General features: G+C 40.5%; 1 protein-coding gene and 1 long non-coding RNA gene across 7 annotated transcripts in view; one reads left to right on the forward strand and one right to left on the reverse strand.

Moving 5' to 3' along the window:
* The window catches only part of HECW1 (HECT, C2 and WW domain containing E3 ubiquitin protein ligase 1), a 264,830-nt gene that overhangs the window by 67,210 nt on the left and 177,259 nt on the right, over positions 1–20,361 (forward strand). For 5 of the 6 annotated variants that reach the window (XM_039548885.1, XM_039548881.1, XM_039548882.1 and 2 more), the window contains one exon: positions 19,612–19,936. In XM_039548885.1, the coding sequence (XP_039404819.1) occupies positions 19,612–19,936 (325 nt within the window). Of the gene's footprint in view, positions 1–442; positions 501–19,611; positions 19,937–20,361 lie in introns of all 6 variants that reach the window. The other variant, XM_039548883.1, reaches the window with a different exon arrangement.
* Positions 395–14,006, reverse strand: LOC109144513. Its single transcript, XR_005601424.1, has 2 exons — positions 2,116–14,006; positions 395–1,780 (listed from the first exon to the last, which is right to left on the reverse strand). It is a non-coding gene; the product is annotated as an uncharacterized LOC109144513 (long non-coding RNA).

Consider the following 20,361-nt stretch of genomic DNA (forward strand, 5'->3'; position numbering starts at 1 on the left):
GTTTGTCAATAAATTGATGGGAAGAGGAAATGCTGGTCAGTTGGCACCCATCTAAGCTCATTCAACATGAGGATTTTGCAATGAAACTGAACATCCGTTGTAGGCATCTTTTGCTTTATTTCAGTTTCTTCCTAAGTTAAATGGATATTATGCTTAATCTTACACTGTCTGAAAAGTTTATTGTACTTAACATCATTCTTAGTTTTTTAAACACATGTATTTCAGCATTGAAGTGCATGACAATGTCCAGCTCTACTGGAACATAATGTAGTACACTGTTAACATGGGTAAGATACACTCGGTACTGAGCAGTGGAACAAATCAATTAATAAAATATTGTCAAAGACAAGACAGGCTTTGGTGGAAAAAACAATATTTTTAAATGTCGCTTTTGTTGGTTATGGGATACATGCTGAGTTAACCTCATTGAACTTTTCCCCAGGAATTGATGCGCTTACAATTGGCGGGTCATTATGCTGCTCCACCTGTGTAGTGTTAAGGTCAGTGTGTTTTTCTGATTATAAAAACCATCCATACCATTCCATTATAAATTCACTACCATTCATATAATGGAATGTGCCAAAGCTCAGAGCTCGTTGCAGCTGCCCCTGGTCCGTGTTTAAGATCAAACAAAGTCGTTCAGGTAATTTGAGCACCTTTTCAAGAATACACCCAATCAAGCTTCATTTGAAGTGATCTTCCATTGTTTATGTTTTGTTTTCTTTTTTTGTAACCTGCTAAGCATCCATCTGATGTCAGTGTTGGGTTTGTTCTGTGTGGCTGGCCCAAGAATTCTTACTGAATCAAGACCTGGTGATTATAAGATCCTAGCAAGGAGGTCCTGGGAGCAGCAGGCAACTGTAACACTGCAGTTGCACGTATCCATGCCTAGGCAAAGCACAGAATGCATCAACCACTCACCTTCACAAGGCATTTCCTGAAACTTGCAGCTTCTAACTGTGAATTATTTCTTAGTCATCACAACACACAAATCAGCCATCACGGTAGACGCTAATGTGTGAGATGCAGGGATGTATGACTATGGCACTAATCACTCACTAGAGGAACCTGTGAGATAATGTGCATGCGTAACACACTGCTGCTGTATGCATCTTCCTGCACAGCTTAGTCTTCTGAATTGTTATGTGTTATCAAAGAGAGACAGAATGTGCATTGAAGCTTACCTAGTGTTATTTCTGTCACTGCAATGTTGATATGGTTGGGGCTTTTGTTTGAGTGTTTGCTTCAACATTTTCCTTTCTTATTAATCATCCAAATAACTTGAAATCTGTGAAGAGGAAGAGTTCAGTGAACAGCCACATATGTCATAGGTCGTTATGCTTTTCCAGTTTCATGAGGATGTATCTATCCTTTCTGTTTAAAGTTCTGCACTTCATAGTAGCCAGTGAGAGCCTCAGGCATGAGCAGTTCTGCTGGGGAGGCATTTGAGCGTCCGTGCAAATTAAGCAGTGCTGTAATTGCTGAGGAAATACATGAAGTCTCTTGATGATGACAGCTGAGAATCTTTGTGGACGTGTCCAACAGCACTCCCCCTTTCACCTCTGTCTAGCTGCAAACTCAGTGGTATTCTACATGCATATAGACTCACAAAATGTGATGAAGAATCACAGAAAGACTCTTTGGTGAGGAGTAATCTGAATGTCCTAGTTCATGAAAACTGTTTACAAGCTGACATTTCGTATGACAATCATTTGACTTTTGCAGCTACTTTATCAGGTAAGTACCTCATCAGAAGTATTTGGCAGTTTCTTTTATTACTCTGAAAAAAAAGAAAACCAACAAACTGAATGAAATATCCCACCAAAGATGATGCAGGTCATGGGAGGATTGCATGTTTTTTCTCAAGTGAAAAGATTTAAAAGGAAGGGCATGTTTAATAGCAGAAGTGGTATGTGTTTTCAAATTCATCCGTGGTGATGATTTTCCTAAATTTTAAATGAGTGGATCTCTCACTGCTAGCTGTGTGTCTTAACAAATCTGGAGCCTTACATGCAACACCACAGGAGATCCTAGAGGTTGTTAAATACGTCCCACCAAGAATCCTGCCAGGAATAGGTAGCTGATGCAACAGCAGGAAGAAAACAAATTACTTACTTGCTGCAGCATATTCAGCTGACTGTGATGCTTTGTCTCCTCAGGGTGCTCTTGTGGTTAAGACAAGGGAGTCTTGGTCCTCAGTCTGTGTGGACTGCTGTATTCAGATGTACCAAATGTCACGAAGTGCTGTCTATTAGATATATCACCTGTCTTTTACTGACAAAATTCCTTAACTGCAGCTTTGGTTCCGTTTCTACCACTCTTCTCTATGTATGGAGGAAAAAAAGCAAAACATTTCCTAAACTGAAAAAAGTCTTTCTTCAGTTCCTTGCCTCACCTCCCCTCTCCTCATCCTGTGTGGAAAGCGTGTGGACACTGTTTTCTCGTTTATTGCCCTTACTAGAAAAAAATCAGTTTCCGTTTTAATCTCAGCATGGATTACTTCAGGGAAATCAAACCAGATGCACAATTTAGTGTATGGCAATGATCAGTAGGTACCTGCAAGGGCATTTACTTGTCCTTCCAGATAAGGCTTTTGACTTGCAATGTAGGCATTGGAGATAAGTGCCAGTATTTATAAGCAGTTTGAAGACTTGATGGGCACAAGGAGTGTAGGACCCTTCCAAATCCTTGGGGAGGCCTGACCACTATTTAGAAGTGTTTAAGTATCCAATTTCCTTTCTTAAATTAGTTTCGCTACATATGCCCTATATAGTCAACAGAGTGAAGTCACCCTCCTGTTGGTATTTCAGAGCACCCTTTTCTGTCCCTTAACTGCATAACAAATACAGAAAAGTTACCCTCAGTCAAGTGCTCAAATCTCAATGCAGGCTATAAAACCTGGAAGTAAAATATAGAAACATGGCCAAAAAAATAATTTTATTGCACAATCAAAATAAGGTCCCAGTTACAAAAGGCATTAGCAATCCAGTACATGGTGGCTCCTCTGCAAGTAATTTCTGCCTTAGAAAACGTCTTCTCTAGATGAGACGCAGAACAGCATATTAACCTTTTGCTTTGGATTTAGTCCTTCGCTGGGGAAGAGGGCTGATATTGATCCACCACTTCAAAAAACCATCTCCTATGTGAGCTTTACATTATGTTTGGTCTATCAGGGACCACTATAGCACGTGTTTTTTGAAGTGTGCTGTGTATTTACATTGAGACGCACAGCAATATTGTATTCTTTAATTAGAGTTTATCAGATGTGGAGTTCATACTTTCAATAAAAAGAATTATTTATGGAAAAAAGATCTATTGGTGGTCCTATGCCAAATGTTGTTACTGTACAGTTGTTACCTGTTGTTACTGTTACAGTTGTTGGGGTTTATTTAGGACTCAGGACAGAAACTTTGCAGATATCCTTTTGCAGTGTAATTCTTGAGCAAAAATAAACAACAACAACAAATAAGCTACAGGAATTATTTTTTATAAAACAGTACATGTTGGTAGAACCTATACTGAAAGCTATTTTCCAGACAAAAGCATTTCCCCATATCCAAAATAAAGCATTTTGCAATCCCTTTGCTTTAAGCTGTGCCTTCTATAGTCACATTGCCTTTTTTGGTGCTAGTTATAACCAAAATATGTAAAAAATGTGCTTTGAACTCTGCAACTCTTCTTATATGTTTGCCTGATAGGCAGAAGAGCCAGCAGATCCACCAAAATCCATTTGGGTGCAAAAGGGATGGTGGTTAGCCAGCCTGCGAGCATGAAGGAAACCCTGGCTCCTCCTGTAGACTCTCAGATGTATGCTGGTGTCCCTGCAATGGCAGCAAGATATGGGAGAGTGGTTGGAGGAGAGGTGGAGCTGTGAACCGGAGCCCTTGCTCTCCTAATGTCTTTTTAATTAGAGTACATAAATATTGGCTGGGACGGCAGTTACATCTAAATGGAGAAATTAAGAAACAGATTACTTTTTGGCACGATTCCCGCTTCCTGTTTACGTGGGTCCCTACTTCCAGCACCAGTTTAATTGAAGGAACAATTCTCTGTGTTTGCTTATTATCTGCCAGACATGTAAGGGAATAACGATATATTTGGAAAAACATAAGGGCGCTTAAGGGCACCACCAGAAATTAAGACATGCTTTACAAAACTGCATGGACTGACCAATATTATCATCCAGGTTATTAGGAAGGGAGCACTTAAAAGGAAGTGCTTTGATTATGATTGCCATTCTGCCCACTATATCACTTAAGTGTGATTGCTGTTCTGCCCGCTGTATCACCTAAGTGAGAGGTTGTGGAGATGGTGCTTTCCATCTAATTTCAAGTATTTAGTATGGAACAGAAGTTGTTTCAAGGTCTGTTGAATTTAACAGACCTTGAAACAACCTAGGCCTCATCTTCCATCCCATCCAAGACATGCAAGATGAGGCCTAGGCTGAATTCACCTTTGCACTGATCCATACCTATGTGCACAAGCCATTGTCCATACTGGGTAAAATTGATGACATTGGAAATTATGTATGCCTTTGGAGTTTCGATGCCACTTTAAAATTTCTGGTTGCTGTACTGGCTGTTGTCAGCTAAAAACTCATGGACTTTTAAAAAATCTGAAATAATCTTTCAGTAAAATGCAGATATGCTTATAACTTTCAGGTTTTCCATGCTAGGAACCTACATTGCTTCCACAGTGTTTTGCAGCTTTGCCCTTGCATGATGTGTGGATATACTTTGGTTTTGATGTGCACAGATATTTTGATTTTACTGGGAAACTCAAATATGTCCTCAAAATGTGGCCCATCTCTTTAAAGCAGAGAAACTGGCTGAAAAAATCCATTATTTTTTGAGCCTCTATATGAGAAAAGTCTAATTAAAGTCAATTAATGTTTAATTTTATTAATATTAAACCATTTACAGAACTAGTTGCATAGTGAAAAAAATTATTCTACAATACACCAAGAAAGCTCTGTCAAATACATTATCTCTGACTCTTTATGTGAATATATGCTTTAATTGAATTGGGAATTTAAAAATGAAAAATATAAATGAGATTTTTTTTGTACTTTGCATTTTAAATTAGTCCATTTTTCATGACACTGAGTTTTCACCTCTATTAATTTCTTTGCTTCTTGAAGAAAAATTATACACTTGATGCCACATTTAACGTGGGAGAAAAAATTCACACCAGTTTTACTATAAGCTGGAAATCTGTCAGAAAATTCGTACAGAAAATATAAGCATATTTTGTTTAATTTGTAACTAAAATTTTCCACCAGGATGAGAACACACTGAACTCTGACAAAATACTAATTAGGAAGAAGGGAGCTGGAAAGAGAGAACTGTTGTGTTGCATATTTGATCAGGTCCTGTTCCCACTAAAGTCCCTTTGATTTGATTTATGTTACGTGTTTCTAACGGCCTTTGAAATACCTCTTTCTGCAGGCCTCTACACAGGAGGAAATTCCCTCATGTGAGTAATCAATTCAGTCGGTAGACGCTATGTATAATTTTTTTATAGCCTATCTTCCTGGGCTGTTCAGACTTCTGGTTGCCCTTTCTGTCTGTCAGTCTCTTACCTAATTACTTCTGAAGCCATTGGCTAATTTCAAGTGAAACAGAAAGGAGTCTTTCAGATAATTAGGTTTCTACAGGCCTCAGGGGCTGGGAAGAGGAGAGAGACCCAAGGCTGGGACTGGAGGAAAGACAAGTAGAGCTGCTTGTCACCTGCTTAAGCAGCTGGGAAGGTCTCTGGGATTGTCATTACCTTTGCCTTAGGTGGCTTTTTTGCATTGAAATGGACAGAAAAAAAATGGGACTTCAATAAAGGTTTGGTGATGATGAAGGATAGAGCTCTGCAGGAAAACAGCTGCGTTAATTCCACTGCTAACAGGGCTGTTTGTTTTTATTTCCAGGAATGCTTTCAGAATTAGACCTGAATGTCTTTAGTGCAAACATTTAGCTTCTGGTTAAAGGTTAGAAAAATACAGCAATCAAGTTAATTTATCATTGATGTTGAGAGAGAAAGTACCAGAAACATTAGCATGCGGTTTTTAAGCTAATGTGTTACAAGTGATGAATTTGTTAAATCAGTGTCTTTATCTGTTTGCAGGCCTTACGCTGTGGTGGGCTGACCCTGACTGGACGCCAGGTGCCCACCAGAGTCTCTCTATCATTCCCCTCCTCAACTGGACATGGGGAGAGAAAATGTAACAAAGGGCTCCTGTGTTGAGATGGGAATGGGGAGAGATCACTCACCCATTACTGTCAAGGGAAAATCAGAGTTGACTCAGAGAAATGAAATTATTAGCAGTCAAGTAAGGTAATGAGAAATAAAACCGAATCGTAAAAAACACCTTCTCCCCCTGGGATCGTGACCAGTTCTTCGCATGTTTTTACGGCCACTCCTTCCTCCTCAGGGGGAGGACTCCTTACCTTGCTCCACCAAGGGGTCTCCTGTGGGGTCCCTCCCATAGAAGACAATTCTCCAAACTTCTCCAATGTGAGTTCTTCCCATGGTCTGCGGTTCACAAACTTCTCCAGCATGGATCCCTTTCACTAGGTGCAGTCTGTCAGGAACAGGCTGCTCCAGTGTGGGTCCCTTCCACTGCTCCAGTGTGGGTCCCTTCCACTGCTCCAGTAGGAGTTCCCTGCAGGGTCACAGGCCCTGCCAGCAAACTTGCTCCAGTGGTGGGCTCTTCTCTCCATGGGTCTGCAGATCCTACCAGGAGCCTGCTCCAGTGTGGGCTTCCCATGGGGCCACAGCCTCCTTCAAGCATCCACCTGCTTTTGCTTGGGGTCCTCCTTGGGCTGCAGGTGGATCTCTGCTTCACTGTGGGCCTCCAAGAGCTTCCAGGCCACAGCTGTCTCACCATGGTCTGCATCCTGGGCTTCAGGGGAATCTCTGCTCTGATGCTTGAAGCACTTCTTTTCCCTTCTTCACTGATCTTGGTGTTTGCATAGTTGTTTGACACTTTTTTTCACCCCTCTTGTTGTCTTGTCTTGTGCTGAAACTTTTTACCTGTCTTAAAAATGTTATCCCAGAGGTGCTACCACCATTGTTGGTGGGCTTGGCCTTGGCCAGAGATGGACGCCTCTTGGAGCCAGCTGGCACTGTCTCCTGGGCATAGGGGAAGCGTCTGGCACCTGCTCACAGAAGTTGCCCCTGTAGCCCCCTGCTACCAAAACTTGGTCACACAAACCCAACGTATACACAGAAATGAATTCCTGCACTGCTTTGGAACCCCTAATGGAAATGCCTGTTCAAAAATCAAGTTTTAACGTCACCGACATTCCAGTTTTACTGTCTAGTGTTGAGTAGCGTTTCATCTAGTGAGTAATAACATCAATTTAAACTAGCCTATGTGGACCAAAGCATATTTCATTGATTTGTGCACAAAATCAGACAGCAGGAAGTTCTTGTTGTCCTTAGGAGAACAGAACTGATTCCCATGGCAAGACATCCAAGCAGGCCATGGCTGCTCACATGGCCACAGCCTTGTTGCAGGGTGATGTGCGTGTCTGGGTCTTGCTTCCAGAATTCAGGTTTAAGGCCTGCAGAGCTGAACAGTTTTCCAACTTGCTTACTTGTGCAGACGTCTACAAATACTAAATAATTAAACTGTACACTTTCATTGCAATGCCCTAAAACCTAATCCTTGATGAATTTAGGACACTTCCTTGACAGAGGATTTGTTACTAGAAAAATAGGTTCAAAAAATTTCTCCTTTGAGCCTTACTTTAAGTGCAGTATTGAACTGTAATTAATTTTCTTCTGTGATGATTCAATGGCAGCAAAAAAGTGTTAAGTCTAACTAATGGTCCTCATTAAAATTAAATGAAACTATGGTTTAAACCTTCATTCAGAACCATTCTCATGCTTTTGTCTGTGAAAGAGTGAAATGGAATATTTCCCATCACTTTTGCAGATGTTCTTCTTTGAAAACTCTCACAAGACCTTTTAAACACAGAACTAGAAACCTTTCTGAACTGGAGTAAAAGAAGAAAAAAGTAAATTAAAACCTCATGCAGTAACGTGAGCAGATATACAGGTCCTACATATGATTGTGTGATACCCCGTAGTAATATTTAGTTATTGTGCTGGAGGCATACTGACAACCAACTCAGTATGAGTGGAGTTCAGAAATCATACAGGCACCACCGGACTTGCCCATCTCTATGTGCAACTCCAGGATTTTTTGGAGATGGTAGTCACAGGGCTTGTCTCTCTTCTATATTTATATTTATTTGGTGGAGCCTGGACCAGTTTGCTCTTCTTCATCTGCTTGAACTAGACTGCTCCAGTTGTTGTGGGTGGTTTCTGCTTTGGAAATCTGCTTTATGCCTGTAATAGCTTCCCCCTGGAAAACAATCAGGCTGCATTTCATCTAGCCTTGGCTAGCATTTCCCCAGGAAACCTTAGATATTGTAGCTCAGAATTGTCTTATGGTGATCCAGAGGAAAACAGAGTCCCTGAACACAGCTTCTGTTCTCTCATGTAGGAGTTTTTTGGGCCCTAGATAAAGCCACCACATGTTCTTTTTTGTAAAATCTGGATCTTGTTCCTCAACTATAGATTGTAATACCAGAAGTACTACTTTTCCCTAGGCAGTTTCCCCAGTTTCTTTGCTTTCTTATGAATACAATTATAGTAGCAGCTTACTATGATTTATACAATCAAAACATAAACAACTTTTAATAAAGGTGAAACAGTAAGTGGCAGTCTGGTTTGAAGATACTTGTCTGAGGCTGGTTTTACCTGTCCAGGAGCAGAGACATCTCACCCTTTAAACTGTGCCTCGTGGGTTCAAAAGCACTAATATTAAGTTTTTTATTGTATCAGAATTATTTTCAAGAATAAACTATTGGATCAGTGCCATTCTTTAGCATACGTCAGTTTTTCTTTACTGTTCTTCAGTGCAAATTAGGGACTCTTGATCCTCAAAATGTTGGTCATAATAGATTTTTCTTTAAAAACAACAAACTTCAGATATTTTGTTGTCAGTCTCCCCAAAAGTGTACATGTATGAGGAGACAATCTGTTGAGAATAAGCATACTTAAATGTGGAATTGAAACTCTTAGTACTTGCAAGAAATTTTCATTCTGTCATTTTCACTAACATCCTGTGACATCAGACAGAAAAATGTGCAGTAATGATGGCTATGGTTTTCTTAGAAAAAATTAAAAATTAGTTGGTTCCTATTATTGTAATTGCATAGGAAAAAGAACATTCAGATATCATGGCCTAAACTAATTCTATCTTAAATTAATCCTAACCCATCAAATTACATGTTTGTTTTAAGGTTTTGAGATCTCATTCTAAGAGTAGTTGCTGTGATCTGTATTCCAAAATGCAGCTTGCTGCTCTACATGTTTGTCTGATGTCTTTTCCAACAGAATAGGTTGTCCATGGATAAAAATGTTTGAAGTGTTTTAGTTAAGATATGAACTCTTTATTTTCTAGGTCTGGATTACTCCTTGTTAGCTGCAGCTGTTGACAGCTATATGGGTTTTTCTTTGCTTTACAAAGTCACTTTGTTCCACACTGAAATCAAGGGGAGTTTTGCCTTTAATTTTATCGTAAGCAGGATCAAGCACACTCAACTGGATGGCATTTCTGTATTTGTCTGGAGGTGATATGGTAATAACAGGAGCTCTGTAGCCAATTAATTTTAAAATGTCAGGAAATATTCTAGGCCTCACTGAAAGGGAGACGATGGAACTGAGGGCATACTCTGAAGCTGGCGTCGGGTTGAAAGACTGGTTTATTGTAATGGTTTGTTGTTGTTCGTAGATCAAAGGAGTGGTTGATACAGGCATTAATACTCGACAGACTGCTAACGGTACCTACCTGCCTCACTGCCTGAGGAGGCTAAGAGACTGACACTTCAAAACACTTACACTCTTAAAGAAATACAGATGGAGGTAAGAAGCATGACAGAGTCTAGCAGCAGTGAATGAAGTAGGACATTTTTAATGTTCTCTTTGCCATGGAGTGGGGTCAGCCACCATGAGCAGCTGGAAAGAACCATGAGTGAAAAGAGCCTCCTTCCAGCCCTCCTGGGTTTTGTGTTTATTGTCTCCACAAATTAATCCAGTGCCTTTCTTATAGCTGGTACATAATGTTAAGTGATGCTGTGTGCCTTGTCTCTTCCTACCTACAAGTGTTGGGGAGGATCATATTGACAAGTCAGAAAGAGAAGATAGGCCTTGAGAATAAAATGGAATGGGGAGGAGAAGAAGGTTACCTGAAATATGCCTATGGCATGGGCTGTGATGTGAGGGACATGGCACAGAAGAACAGGGTCATTGCCAACAGCTTGGAATAGAGGGAGGTAGGAGGGAAAGTGCACACAGCTCTTTCAGGGGACGGTACTCACAGAGTCAACAGAAACTTTGCAGGTCGTGGTGATGAATGTCTTGTGGTGTGGGTATGGATCCACTTGTGCTGCACATCAGTGTCTAGGCAAAAAGGGAAGTGTGGGCGGTAGGAATGCTACATGCATAGATCTGCAGGATAAATCCTTTGATACATACGCACATGAACCTTTTGTTTGCAAACATTTATACTTGTGTCTGAAGGGAGGTTAAAAACCTCTCTTTTGATACCTGTGCTCAGTTACTTTCTGTTGCCTTTTTTTGTGTGTGTGCATGTTTTATACATAATAAGCTATGCCTGACACTTGTGTAATATGTTAGACAAGTCTTTTCTTCTTCTGTCTGGTAGCAATATACACTACAGACATCACACAAGGCTTGTTTTCTAGCAAAACAGTTGTCTTAGTGGAAGGTATAATGCATTGTTCATGGTAGACTATGGTAGGATTTTTATAACTCTTACATAGCATAAGAAATTAAGAGTGCTTTCTGCAAAAAAAGACTCCTCCAGTCACTGAACTTTGGGGAAGAGATATGGGAAATGTCAGACTGCTTCTGAGCAGTGACTGAGAAATTACTATACCTGACAGTTCTGGGAAACAGTGTACATTACTGGATATCTTTCTGCAACTCATATTTACTCTATATTGTTTCATTGTTAATCTCTTAATTTGTGCAGAATGTCTTCACAGCTTTTCCTGTAAACCTCTGCTATATTTACTGGTATTACATTTCTGACAAGAGCTGTACATAGAGTACATACACTATACTAAGTATTTTATTTTCGGTGCTCTGACATTCTCTGGATGTACCCTCTAGTTTGCAACTTTACAGTTGTCTAGAAAATCAGACTATTCTTAGATAATCAGGTAGTAGAGTATGTTTTTTTTAATTTCCCTTATGATTCTGTTTTACATCCATTAATGTACTTAGAATACACATTTTCTGCCATCCTCAGGAGTGCTTTGCCCGCTTACCTTTATATAATACAAAATTTTACAGCTTGAGAGGTCTGACTCCTTCCTACCTAACCTAACGCCTGACCTAAGATCCCTACAGTCACTGACTCCTTAAAAAGGGAGAAAGAGAGGTGGAGCTGAATTCTGTCTGGGAAAGCCTAACCTGGGTCTCAGTTGTTTTCATGAGGAGCCTGTCCCTTCCCTCTGAGTATTCAGGGAGTCTTGCATTCCTAAATTGGGTGGCTCAAGTACTCAGAACTTCAGCTGAATGAATTTAGACCTCTGTAGACATTGATCTTTTTCATACAAAGTACTTGAAGAACCGAAGCCACTGGTTATAAAAATCCATCAGGTAAGAGAGGACTGTTATTATGTGCTATGCAGAACCTGAAACAGGATATCCAGCATGGCTGGGGCTTCTCAGTAGGAGTATCAGTGGATCACCTCACAGAAGAGCAGCAATGTTTTTAGCCTGTAACAGAGAAGAGCATCCCTGTTCTTAACCTCCTTTCTGAAAGCCCCTTGGATTAAGTACTGTTCCTGGGAGGCCAGCAGAGTCCAGCTTTGCAGTGGACCTCATAAATGCGGTGATGATTTCTAAAGAGACCAGTGTGGGGCACACAGGTTTTTTGAGACAATCCTCTTCTTAGAGTGGTGCTTCTTTACTTTAAAAGGTGGACGAAACCAATACTCGTGCCTGGTACAGAATGTTTGGGTTTCTTCCTGCCATGATTGTTGTCCATAAATATTGTCCTTGGGCTTGAAATAATGAAGAATTGAGGTTTTTAGTCTTTGGCACCACAGTCACTAGGACTTGTGTATCTGTGAATCTGGTGTAGTCCACACTGGCCTTTGTGGACATGAGGATGCTCGGTAAGAGGCGCATGTTGTGCTAGGTACGAATGCTTAATCTTGCACCTGTTGAGAGGTAGTCACTGTCCTTCCTTTGTCTGGTACTGCTGCAGACTTTGCCTGCTTCTGGTGTTTAAAACCAACCAAGTAAAAAATATAAATTTCCTATTATGTGCATCATAAAGCATGAACAAAGGTGAGCATTGTGGACTTCGGAGTATTTGATAGTAGCATATGAGTAGATCCTAAGCTTATTTATTTCATTCTGTAGAGTGGAAAGAACAGAGTGAAGCTGTGTAATGTTATCTTGATTAAAGATATTATCATGTTGACCCTTTTCTAATTTCCTTACAATTATCTTTTTGAGATTTTATATTCAAGCCATATTGCATATTTACCTGTTCTTGTGTGCCTGAATATGTCCTTTAAAAATGTTGGCAGTGTTTTTAGATCTGTTTTCTGTAACAGGTAGGTCTGATGGCTGTTTCTCATCCCCTGCTGTGCCAAACTGCTGAGACAAGACTGGTTTTGCTGCTACTGATTTAGCAGAAAATAAGAAATTAATTTTGTACTTAGTTGCATTCCATTGCAGAAACTTCCTAGTACTTAATGTAGTGAACTGTGAGTGGATTATCACTGATTCAGTGCAAATGTCTTGAACGTAAGATTGTTAATTGCTCTTAGTTAGACATAAAGTGGAGAAATTTGGAGTGAGCTCATGTAAAACTGGTAAAATGTCTTTTTTGTTGTTGTTGTTTTTCAGAAAATTGTTTGGTTTATATACTTACAGGAGTACAAATCCTAATGTGATGTGTGTGTCTTTTAGCACACTCTCTTGGGTTCATCAGGCATTAAATCTTTTGTAGTACTTTCAGAAAGAGAAGAAAAAGGCATTATTAATTTTCTTCCTTTTTCTGAACCCCAAGAATTTCCCTCCAATCATTGCCCCATATTCCAGCTTCTATCTTCTTGTCCCCTGGAGCTTGTTTAAGTGCTCTCAGAAAATATGGACTGCTCTTTATTGTGCTTTTGCTCTGTAGATGGTAAGAGTACCCTCATTACTGTGCTGCCGCTTTTTCTGCCTTACGACTAATAGGGCCTGCATCAGGAGTCAATCCCACCCACCTGCACCAAACCTTGCCAGGTTGACCTTGAGGCCAGCTCTTTCATTCTGATTCTTTTTTGCACTGATTTGCACATCACTGAAGCAAAGTTAAATGTAAGAGGATACATTAACATAGCAGTACAGCTGGACTGGAAATGCACAAAGGTCACAAAATGGAAAAATGAACTGCCTAATAACATCCACTTGCCCCGCTGCTGATGTATAATGGCTTTGATTTCCGATTAGTGGTCATTATAGGCATAAATATATACATGTATTGTGCCATCGATGTGCAATATTGAGACAAATGCTCTTAAAGTTCTCTAGTGTTTCTATGGCATGCACTCCTCTGAAATCTTTTCAGCCTTCCCAAGAGCAGCAGTTTCACCTATGTGCTCTGTAATATCTTGCAGGGAAGAGGGTGTCAGTAGACCGTGTAAGCCTGCCGCTCCTTTGGGCTATTAAGAGATTCATTTGGAGCACTAAGAAGCCATTCCTGTGCCTCTAAAATAAATGGACCAATGCTATGAAGTTCTCTGTGCTCTCCAAATCCTTTGGATTCATGGTATTCTCCAATCCCTAGCTTCATGACTTTCATGTTGGGTCTTATGTTTACAGCAAGTCAGATACTGGATGGTATGGAGAGGACTTTGCATAGCATTTTTCACTCTAAGTCCTTGTTTACTGGATTTGTAGTATAAGCTATGCTTTAAAAATTCATTTTCTCCCAAGCATTATATTAACAATTCTTCCAAAATTCAAATATCCAAAGGGATTTTTTTCTCACAGGATGATAAATAGCTGAGATAGGTGGCAGTAGGTTGATGGGAGGTGGTTATGATAGCTGAAGCTGTAGCCTTGCTTACAGCTTACTTTGGAACTGTGTTCCTTCTTACCTCTGCATTGCCTTGCATTTTGTGTAGTCAGTTGTACTGCGCCTGCAGTGATGGAAAATGCAAATGTTCTCTTGGTTAAAATTTGCTGTGCAGGTACCATGTGCTGTGTTAAGGACTGTCCCCAGGCAGAAATTGGAGTGTTTCATTTATTTACCTTTTCCTGCCTCAGAGTTTGACAGAGTATAGATAATGTAGCTTCCCTGAAAGCATCTGAGTGGTGGCAGCTAAGGGGCCCTCTGGGCTATGGGTGGGGAGAGCAGATGGGGAAAAGATGCCTCCACAGCAGGCCTGTGGTGGACGTGAAGATTAGAAGGTTCCTGGGAAGAGCAAGAAGCAGATCCTGAAATAAGTATTCAGGGCTATGGAAAGTGAGAGAGTTTGCTCTGAGGAAAGATTTCACTTTGCTGAGTTGAGAGCAAGGCTGGAGGAGAAAGTCCTGCCCTGTAAGGAGCAGCAGCAAGATTCATTATCATATATTTCTGCTTTCACCCAGTTCTTTTACTCTTCCACGCAACAGAGGTGTGTTTCCTGTCCTTCAGAATTTACCCAATTAAAATTTAAGCTCTAATAAAACAGTTTTACATGCTGGAAGCCCTTTCAGCAGCCTCACCTTCAAGTTAGGGATCTGCCTCAAAGCTCTGGCTTGCAGATTCCCATCACATCATCTTTTGATGACTGTAGGCACTGTTGTTTTTCTACTTGTCTTTCTGGCCCAGCCTCAGGTTTTTGCCCTGGGGCATACCTGGGTTATGAGTAAGTTTTTAAAATCTTTTTAGGTTGTCTCTCATCCAGCCAACCAAATCTTTCATATGGGCTGTTACCACCTTACTTACTGTTCTGTTAGTACAATATCCTTGTTGACACACATGATCTTACCTTTTTGAAAGCTGGTCCAAAGAGTTCTGCTGAGATAATTTATCACTTGCTCCAGACTGCCCTAAGTTTTTACTTTTAAACCTGTCTTAGCTCCTTCTTGTCTTTAAAAAACACATAAGCCTTGCAAATGACAGCTAAAAGCTTATCAGGAGGGCCTTAATTTCTGGTGGAGCAACCAAGAGACTGACTCCACACCTGATTTCCCTATGATATCAGACTTGACTGCTGGCATATTAAATTTTCATATGGATAAATGTGCTGTGTCCCAAGCTTCCCATCACAGAAAGCTATCTCATTGTCTTTCTCAGTACTTGCCCTTGAAATTTGGGTTGCCAATGATGCTTGCAGACATCTGAGTGACTACTCTGAGCCTGCTGTCATGGTGACTAATATTGTCACCTTGTTCTCTTCAATTTATTCATCTGCCAGGGCTCCAGTGATGGGTTGTGTTTCAGTCATATTCTGTCTTTGATATGAGCAATAAAAGTCCATTGTACCACCATCCGGACCTGCACAAATCCATCTTCCAGCAATTGGAGGTAAATGGTATCAGTCCAAGTTTCTGGAAGACAGCTCTTAATTGTCTGAATAGAGAACAGAGCTGGATCCGTGCAGATGTTTAGCTGAGATCTACCTCTTTTTGCTAAAGCATCATGGACTTTGTTAGCATGATTTAAAATAATCCCAAATAAAAGAAAAAAAAAAGAAAAAAAAAAGAAAAAATCCCTAATATTAAACCCTACAGACTTTCAGGGGAAGCTTCCATGGCAGCTCTAAATCCTGTGGTGAAATTCAGCTAGCAGTAATAGTGTGAAGCCTCTCAAGCAGAGGATTCTTCTTGTCTCAAAGACGGAGACAAGTACCATTGATGGTACATTTTTTTCAGGTGGTGAGGAAAAAGGCACTGGTGGCAACAGCTCTCTGCTTTCTGAGTGCCAAACAGCAATCGGGAAGGGAGAGAGGTGTGAGTGAGAAATGGAGAGAATGTGGGAAGAAACTGTGAAATTTTTTTTCTTGGTATTTACTGTTTACGGGTTTTCTATGTGTATATTTTTGAAGTCAGTTTTCTTTGCAATCAGAACTCATCTGTCATTTCCTTTGGGCTGCTCCTTCCTACTTCCCCTGTTAGTGATTCCAGTTGGATTTATATAGGAGGAAAAAAAAAACTTCCATTAATTTTTCTGGTGTTTGCATTAGATGGACTAAGTGAGATGAATAAGAGGCAAAGTGTTGCTCACAGATAATCCTCCAAATATCTGATTTTAGGCAGGACTTTCATGTAGCTGGTAGATCTTTAGAGACAAAGCTTTCCAGAGCTCTTTGAAAATCAGCAGTAAGGGGAGTGAGTGGGAAAGCGAAGCCTGGAGGTCATTTTGTCTAGAGAGTCCCTGGGTGGAAACTCCCCTGGAAGGACTGACTGTAGAAGCAGCTGTAGAATGACTGTTTTGAGGCAGGAATGAAGAGTTGTTTGTTGACAACCAACATTTGGCCTTTCTTTGCTCTTGCTTTATAATTTACACTCTATATTAGAAATGAGTGTTTAGTGTAGTGTGTGTAGTGTACACACCTCTGCAAGAGGATTGAGTAAATATTAATCTTACACCGCTAAAATAGATACATTTTTTTTAATATATTATGTATCCATGATGGACCAGATTGCTTTCACAAGACATCAAGAGAATGTCTTTGCAGTTTTTTAAGCTGTCTCACCCTGGCTGGGACTCTATCACCAGAGCTTGGGGGCTTTAGATAGTTACATGGAAAGCATGACAATCTGGTAATAAAATGTGGAATAACTATTTTACCTAACCTCTTTTCTACTTACTCATACAGCCATGCTTGTATTTTGATGCCTTTATTTAATTCAGATAATTATGTATGACTATTGTTTCTTTCATTTGGGGTTTTTTTCAGTTTGGGGATTTTCTGGAAATACAAGAGACTTGGATTTGTGGAGAATTTGGCCTTCTGGGTTGCTTAAAAATTATGCCATTTGTTCCCTCAACATACAGGAAAACAGGAACTTACAGAATTAAAACATAGTGACAGATATACCATTTTCATTAAAACTGCTTGAAGTCATGCTGAAGCTGAAAAAATAAATGTTTTAGTCTAATTTAATTTTAAGGTATGCAGTTAATTAATACTCTACATCTATTAACATTCAAAAATGAAAGTATCTGCAGAACCACTATTCCCTAGAGTAATTTGTCACCAGAAATAAAACGTCTGCCTTTGAACTGAAGTAGCTTTTGGGTAGTGCTGTGAGCAAAGGAACCCATGTTAATGATACAGACTAATCCAGAAGACTGAACTTCAAGTTCATTACATTGATATCTCACAATTATAAAACCAATTCTAGTTATGTCAGATACTGTCATGACAGCAAATGCCTTCTTTGCTAAGTGACAGAAACTACCAACAATTTAAAATTACTGACTAGAGTGTGATAGTTTGTGTGCCCGCTTGTGCATTCCAGATTAGAAAATGTTCACAGCATGTTTCTTGATAAAAAAAGATGCATTTTCTGTTTACATGGTATTTTGGTCTTTATACTGTGATGTGAACTCTCTTTCCAAACAGTGAATAAATGTAAGAAAAGAAGTAGCAAAATAAAAGGCATGATGAGATGCACAGTAAATGCAGCACCATGTCCTTCCCTTCCCTTCCCTTCCCTTCCCTTCCCTTCCCTTCCCTTCCCTTCCCTTCCCTTCCCTTCCCTTCCCTTCCCTTCCCTTCCCTTCCCTTCCCTTCCCTTCCCTTCCCTTCCCTTCCCTTCCCTTCCCTTCCCTTCCCTTCCCTTCCCTTCCCTTCCCTTCCCTTCCCTTCCCTTCCCTTCCCTTCCCTTCCCTTCCCTTCCCTTCCCTTCCCTTCCCTTCCTTTCCCTTCCCTTCCCTTCCCTTCCCTTCCCCCTCCCCCCTCCCCTTTCCCCCTTCCGCCTTCCCCCTTCCTGTAGTAGACAAAAAAATACCTTTTGCATTGTTAGCTTCAGTCTTGCAGCACATACTATAAGGTGTGGCATTCCCGCTAGGGCTATTTTTGCTTATAAACCCTGTTTAATGCAGTAAGTGAGGATTTGGGTCAGCGGATTGTAAGCATTGTCGGGCAGTGTTTGCAAAGTGACAGCATATTCTAGGGGTGCAAAAATGCCAGCTGAATTGTTTTGCTCTCTGTACAGTTTTTGTGCAACAGAATCCTAAGATACAATAATAGGTCACTTAATTATTCCTCCCAAAACAGTATTAATAAAGAAAATACTGGGGTTTTTTTCAGGACTTACTGTTCTTCTGTGCTACCATAGCCTTAATAACGACAGTGTTAAATAACTGCTTGGCTGGACAAAGGAGCTATGCTTTTCTGTCGCTTAATTTGTTTGAGTTCAAAAGGACCATTTGACTTCTGATCATGTGAAAATCATTTCATAGCATACTGGAAAGCTGTCTGGTTTTGTATCTAACAGACTTGACAGCATGGTTGGCAACAGACGGATAATGGAAGGCTAATGAATAGTGAAAAGTTGAGTGATTGAAATAGCAGAGCTGCATGGAGAGAAGAGGGAAAGCTGGGAAGGAAAATGGCAAAACAAGCAATACAGAAGTCAGGAATAACCAGTATTTTGATCAGTATCAGACAATGTCTTCACATCAGAATTTAACCCAGTCATAACTTAAGCATTCTCCATCTGACGAAAGCTCTTAACTTGTGCACCAGGACACATTTTGTACAAGTCACTCAGCTTGCCTTGAGGAAGGGTAGGTTGAAATTAAAATATTTTTCAACTGTTAGGATGATGACTACTCTGCAGTAACCTTCTCAATTGCCATTAATTGTCTGGCACATTCATAAATTCCTACCTGAGCAGGGAGTGCTTAGTATCTCACAATCTGCTGCAAAAAACAGATCCGTACTATAGCATTGGAAACTATCAGAGGGGCATTGCAACACTTAGTTTGTATTTATACTTCTGTGAAGACATCTCTATTTTTGTAGCAGGGTTAGCTCCGTTTTCATGGCATTCACTCTTCAGATACCCAGCAGGGAGGAACAGCTCTTACTCCCTGCTAACCAGTCCCTCCAGATGGAATATGGTCTCTAGGGTGACTGCACCTTAAGGGTTCCCCTGCAAATGTAACAGGAAATACTGGGGCTAACACTTAACTCCAGGTCTCAAAAGTGAGCAGACTATCTCATGACATTAAAAGAGGGTGGCTCTCTGGCAGTTCGATAGTCACGATGTTTGTGTCTGGGTGTGTGCCATGGAGGAAGCCAGCTCCTATAAACTTCCTCACACTGCCAAGCTCAGTTGTGGCTGAGCTTGGTGGTGCAAGGCTTGCTCTTACACTTGTTTTCACAGTAAGAGTTACAGAGTAAGAGTTGAGTTAGCACTGTTCCTGCTGCCTCTTTTCGTGTCGCATTTTTGCAATGACAAATGGAAAAAGATCTGCTACTTTCTTGCTATAACTTACTACTTCTCCTGAACTCTGATATCGCTGAAAAATTAATAACACTGTAAATACTATCCTTTCTTTTTTTTTTCCCACAGAATCTGTACCAAAACAGGTTCCTAGGCCTGGCAGCCATGGCATCTCCATCTAGGAACTCACAAAATCGGCGCCGGTGCAAAGAGCCTCTCAGATACAGCTATAACCCTGACCAGTTCCATAACGTGGACATCAGGAACAATTCTCATGAGACGGTCACCATTCCTAGGTCTACCAGTGACACAGACCTTGTCACTTCAGACAGCCGGTCCACCCTGATGGTCAGCAGCTCCTACTACTCCATCGGGCATTCACAGGACCTAGTGATATACTGGGATATAAAAGAGGAAGTGGATGCAGGGGACTGGATTGGCATGTATCTCATAGGTAAGTTCCTGTTACCCCTTCCCCTTTGGGTTTCTTGCCGCTTTTCTTAGTTGTAGGCATTAGGGTAATATGGGCTATGGATAGCAGTGAGCTGATACAGCTCCCTTAAGTGTAGTCTTAAAGTGGGTTTATATATGACAAGAATTTTTTCTGCTCCTGAATTACTGGTTGCAGTCCTTGCACTCACTTTTTCTTCAGCAAAGATACAAGGCTTTCTGTTGATGGTTTCTTGACATTTCAAGATAAATTCATTTTAAAGCCATTTGGATGTTGGGAAAATACCTCCTGTATCAAGACAGTATAATATTTTCAGGTTTTCCTCTTGAGAGTCCTTGAGTAATCTGTGACAGATGAGAGGTTTTACAAGTCAAGAATATGAATCATTTAAAAACCTTGTAAGAATGCTTTTTTCTCTATAGCCACAG

This window comes from Corvus cornix, chromosome 2 (genome assembly GCF_000738735.6).
Source record: "Corvus cornix cornix isolate S_Up_H32 chromosome 2, ASM73873v5, whole genome shotgun sequence".
Lineage (NCBI taxonomy): Eukaryota > Metazoa > Chordata > Aves > Passeriformes > Corvidae > Corvus > Corvus cornix.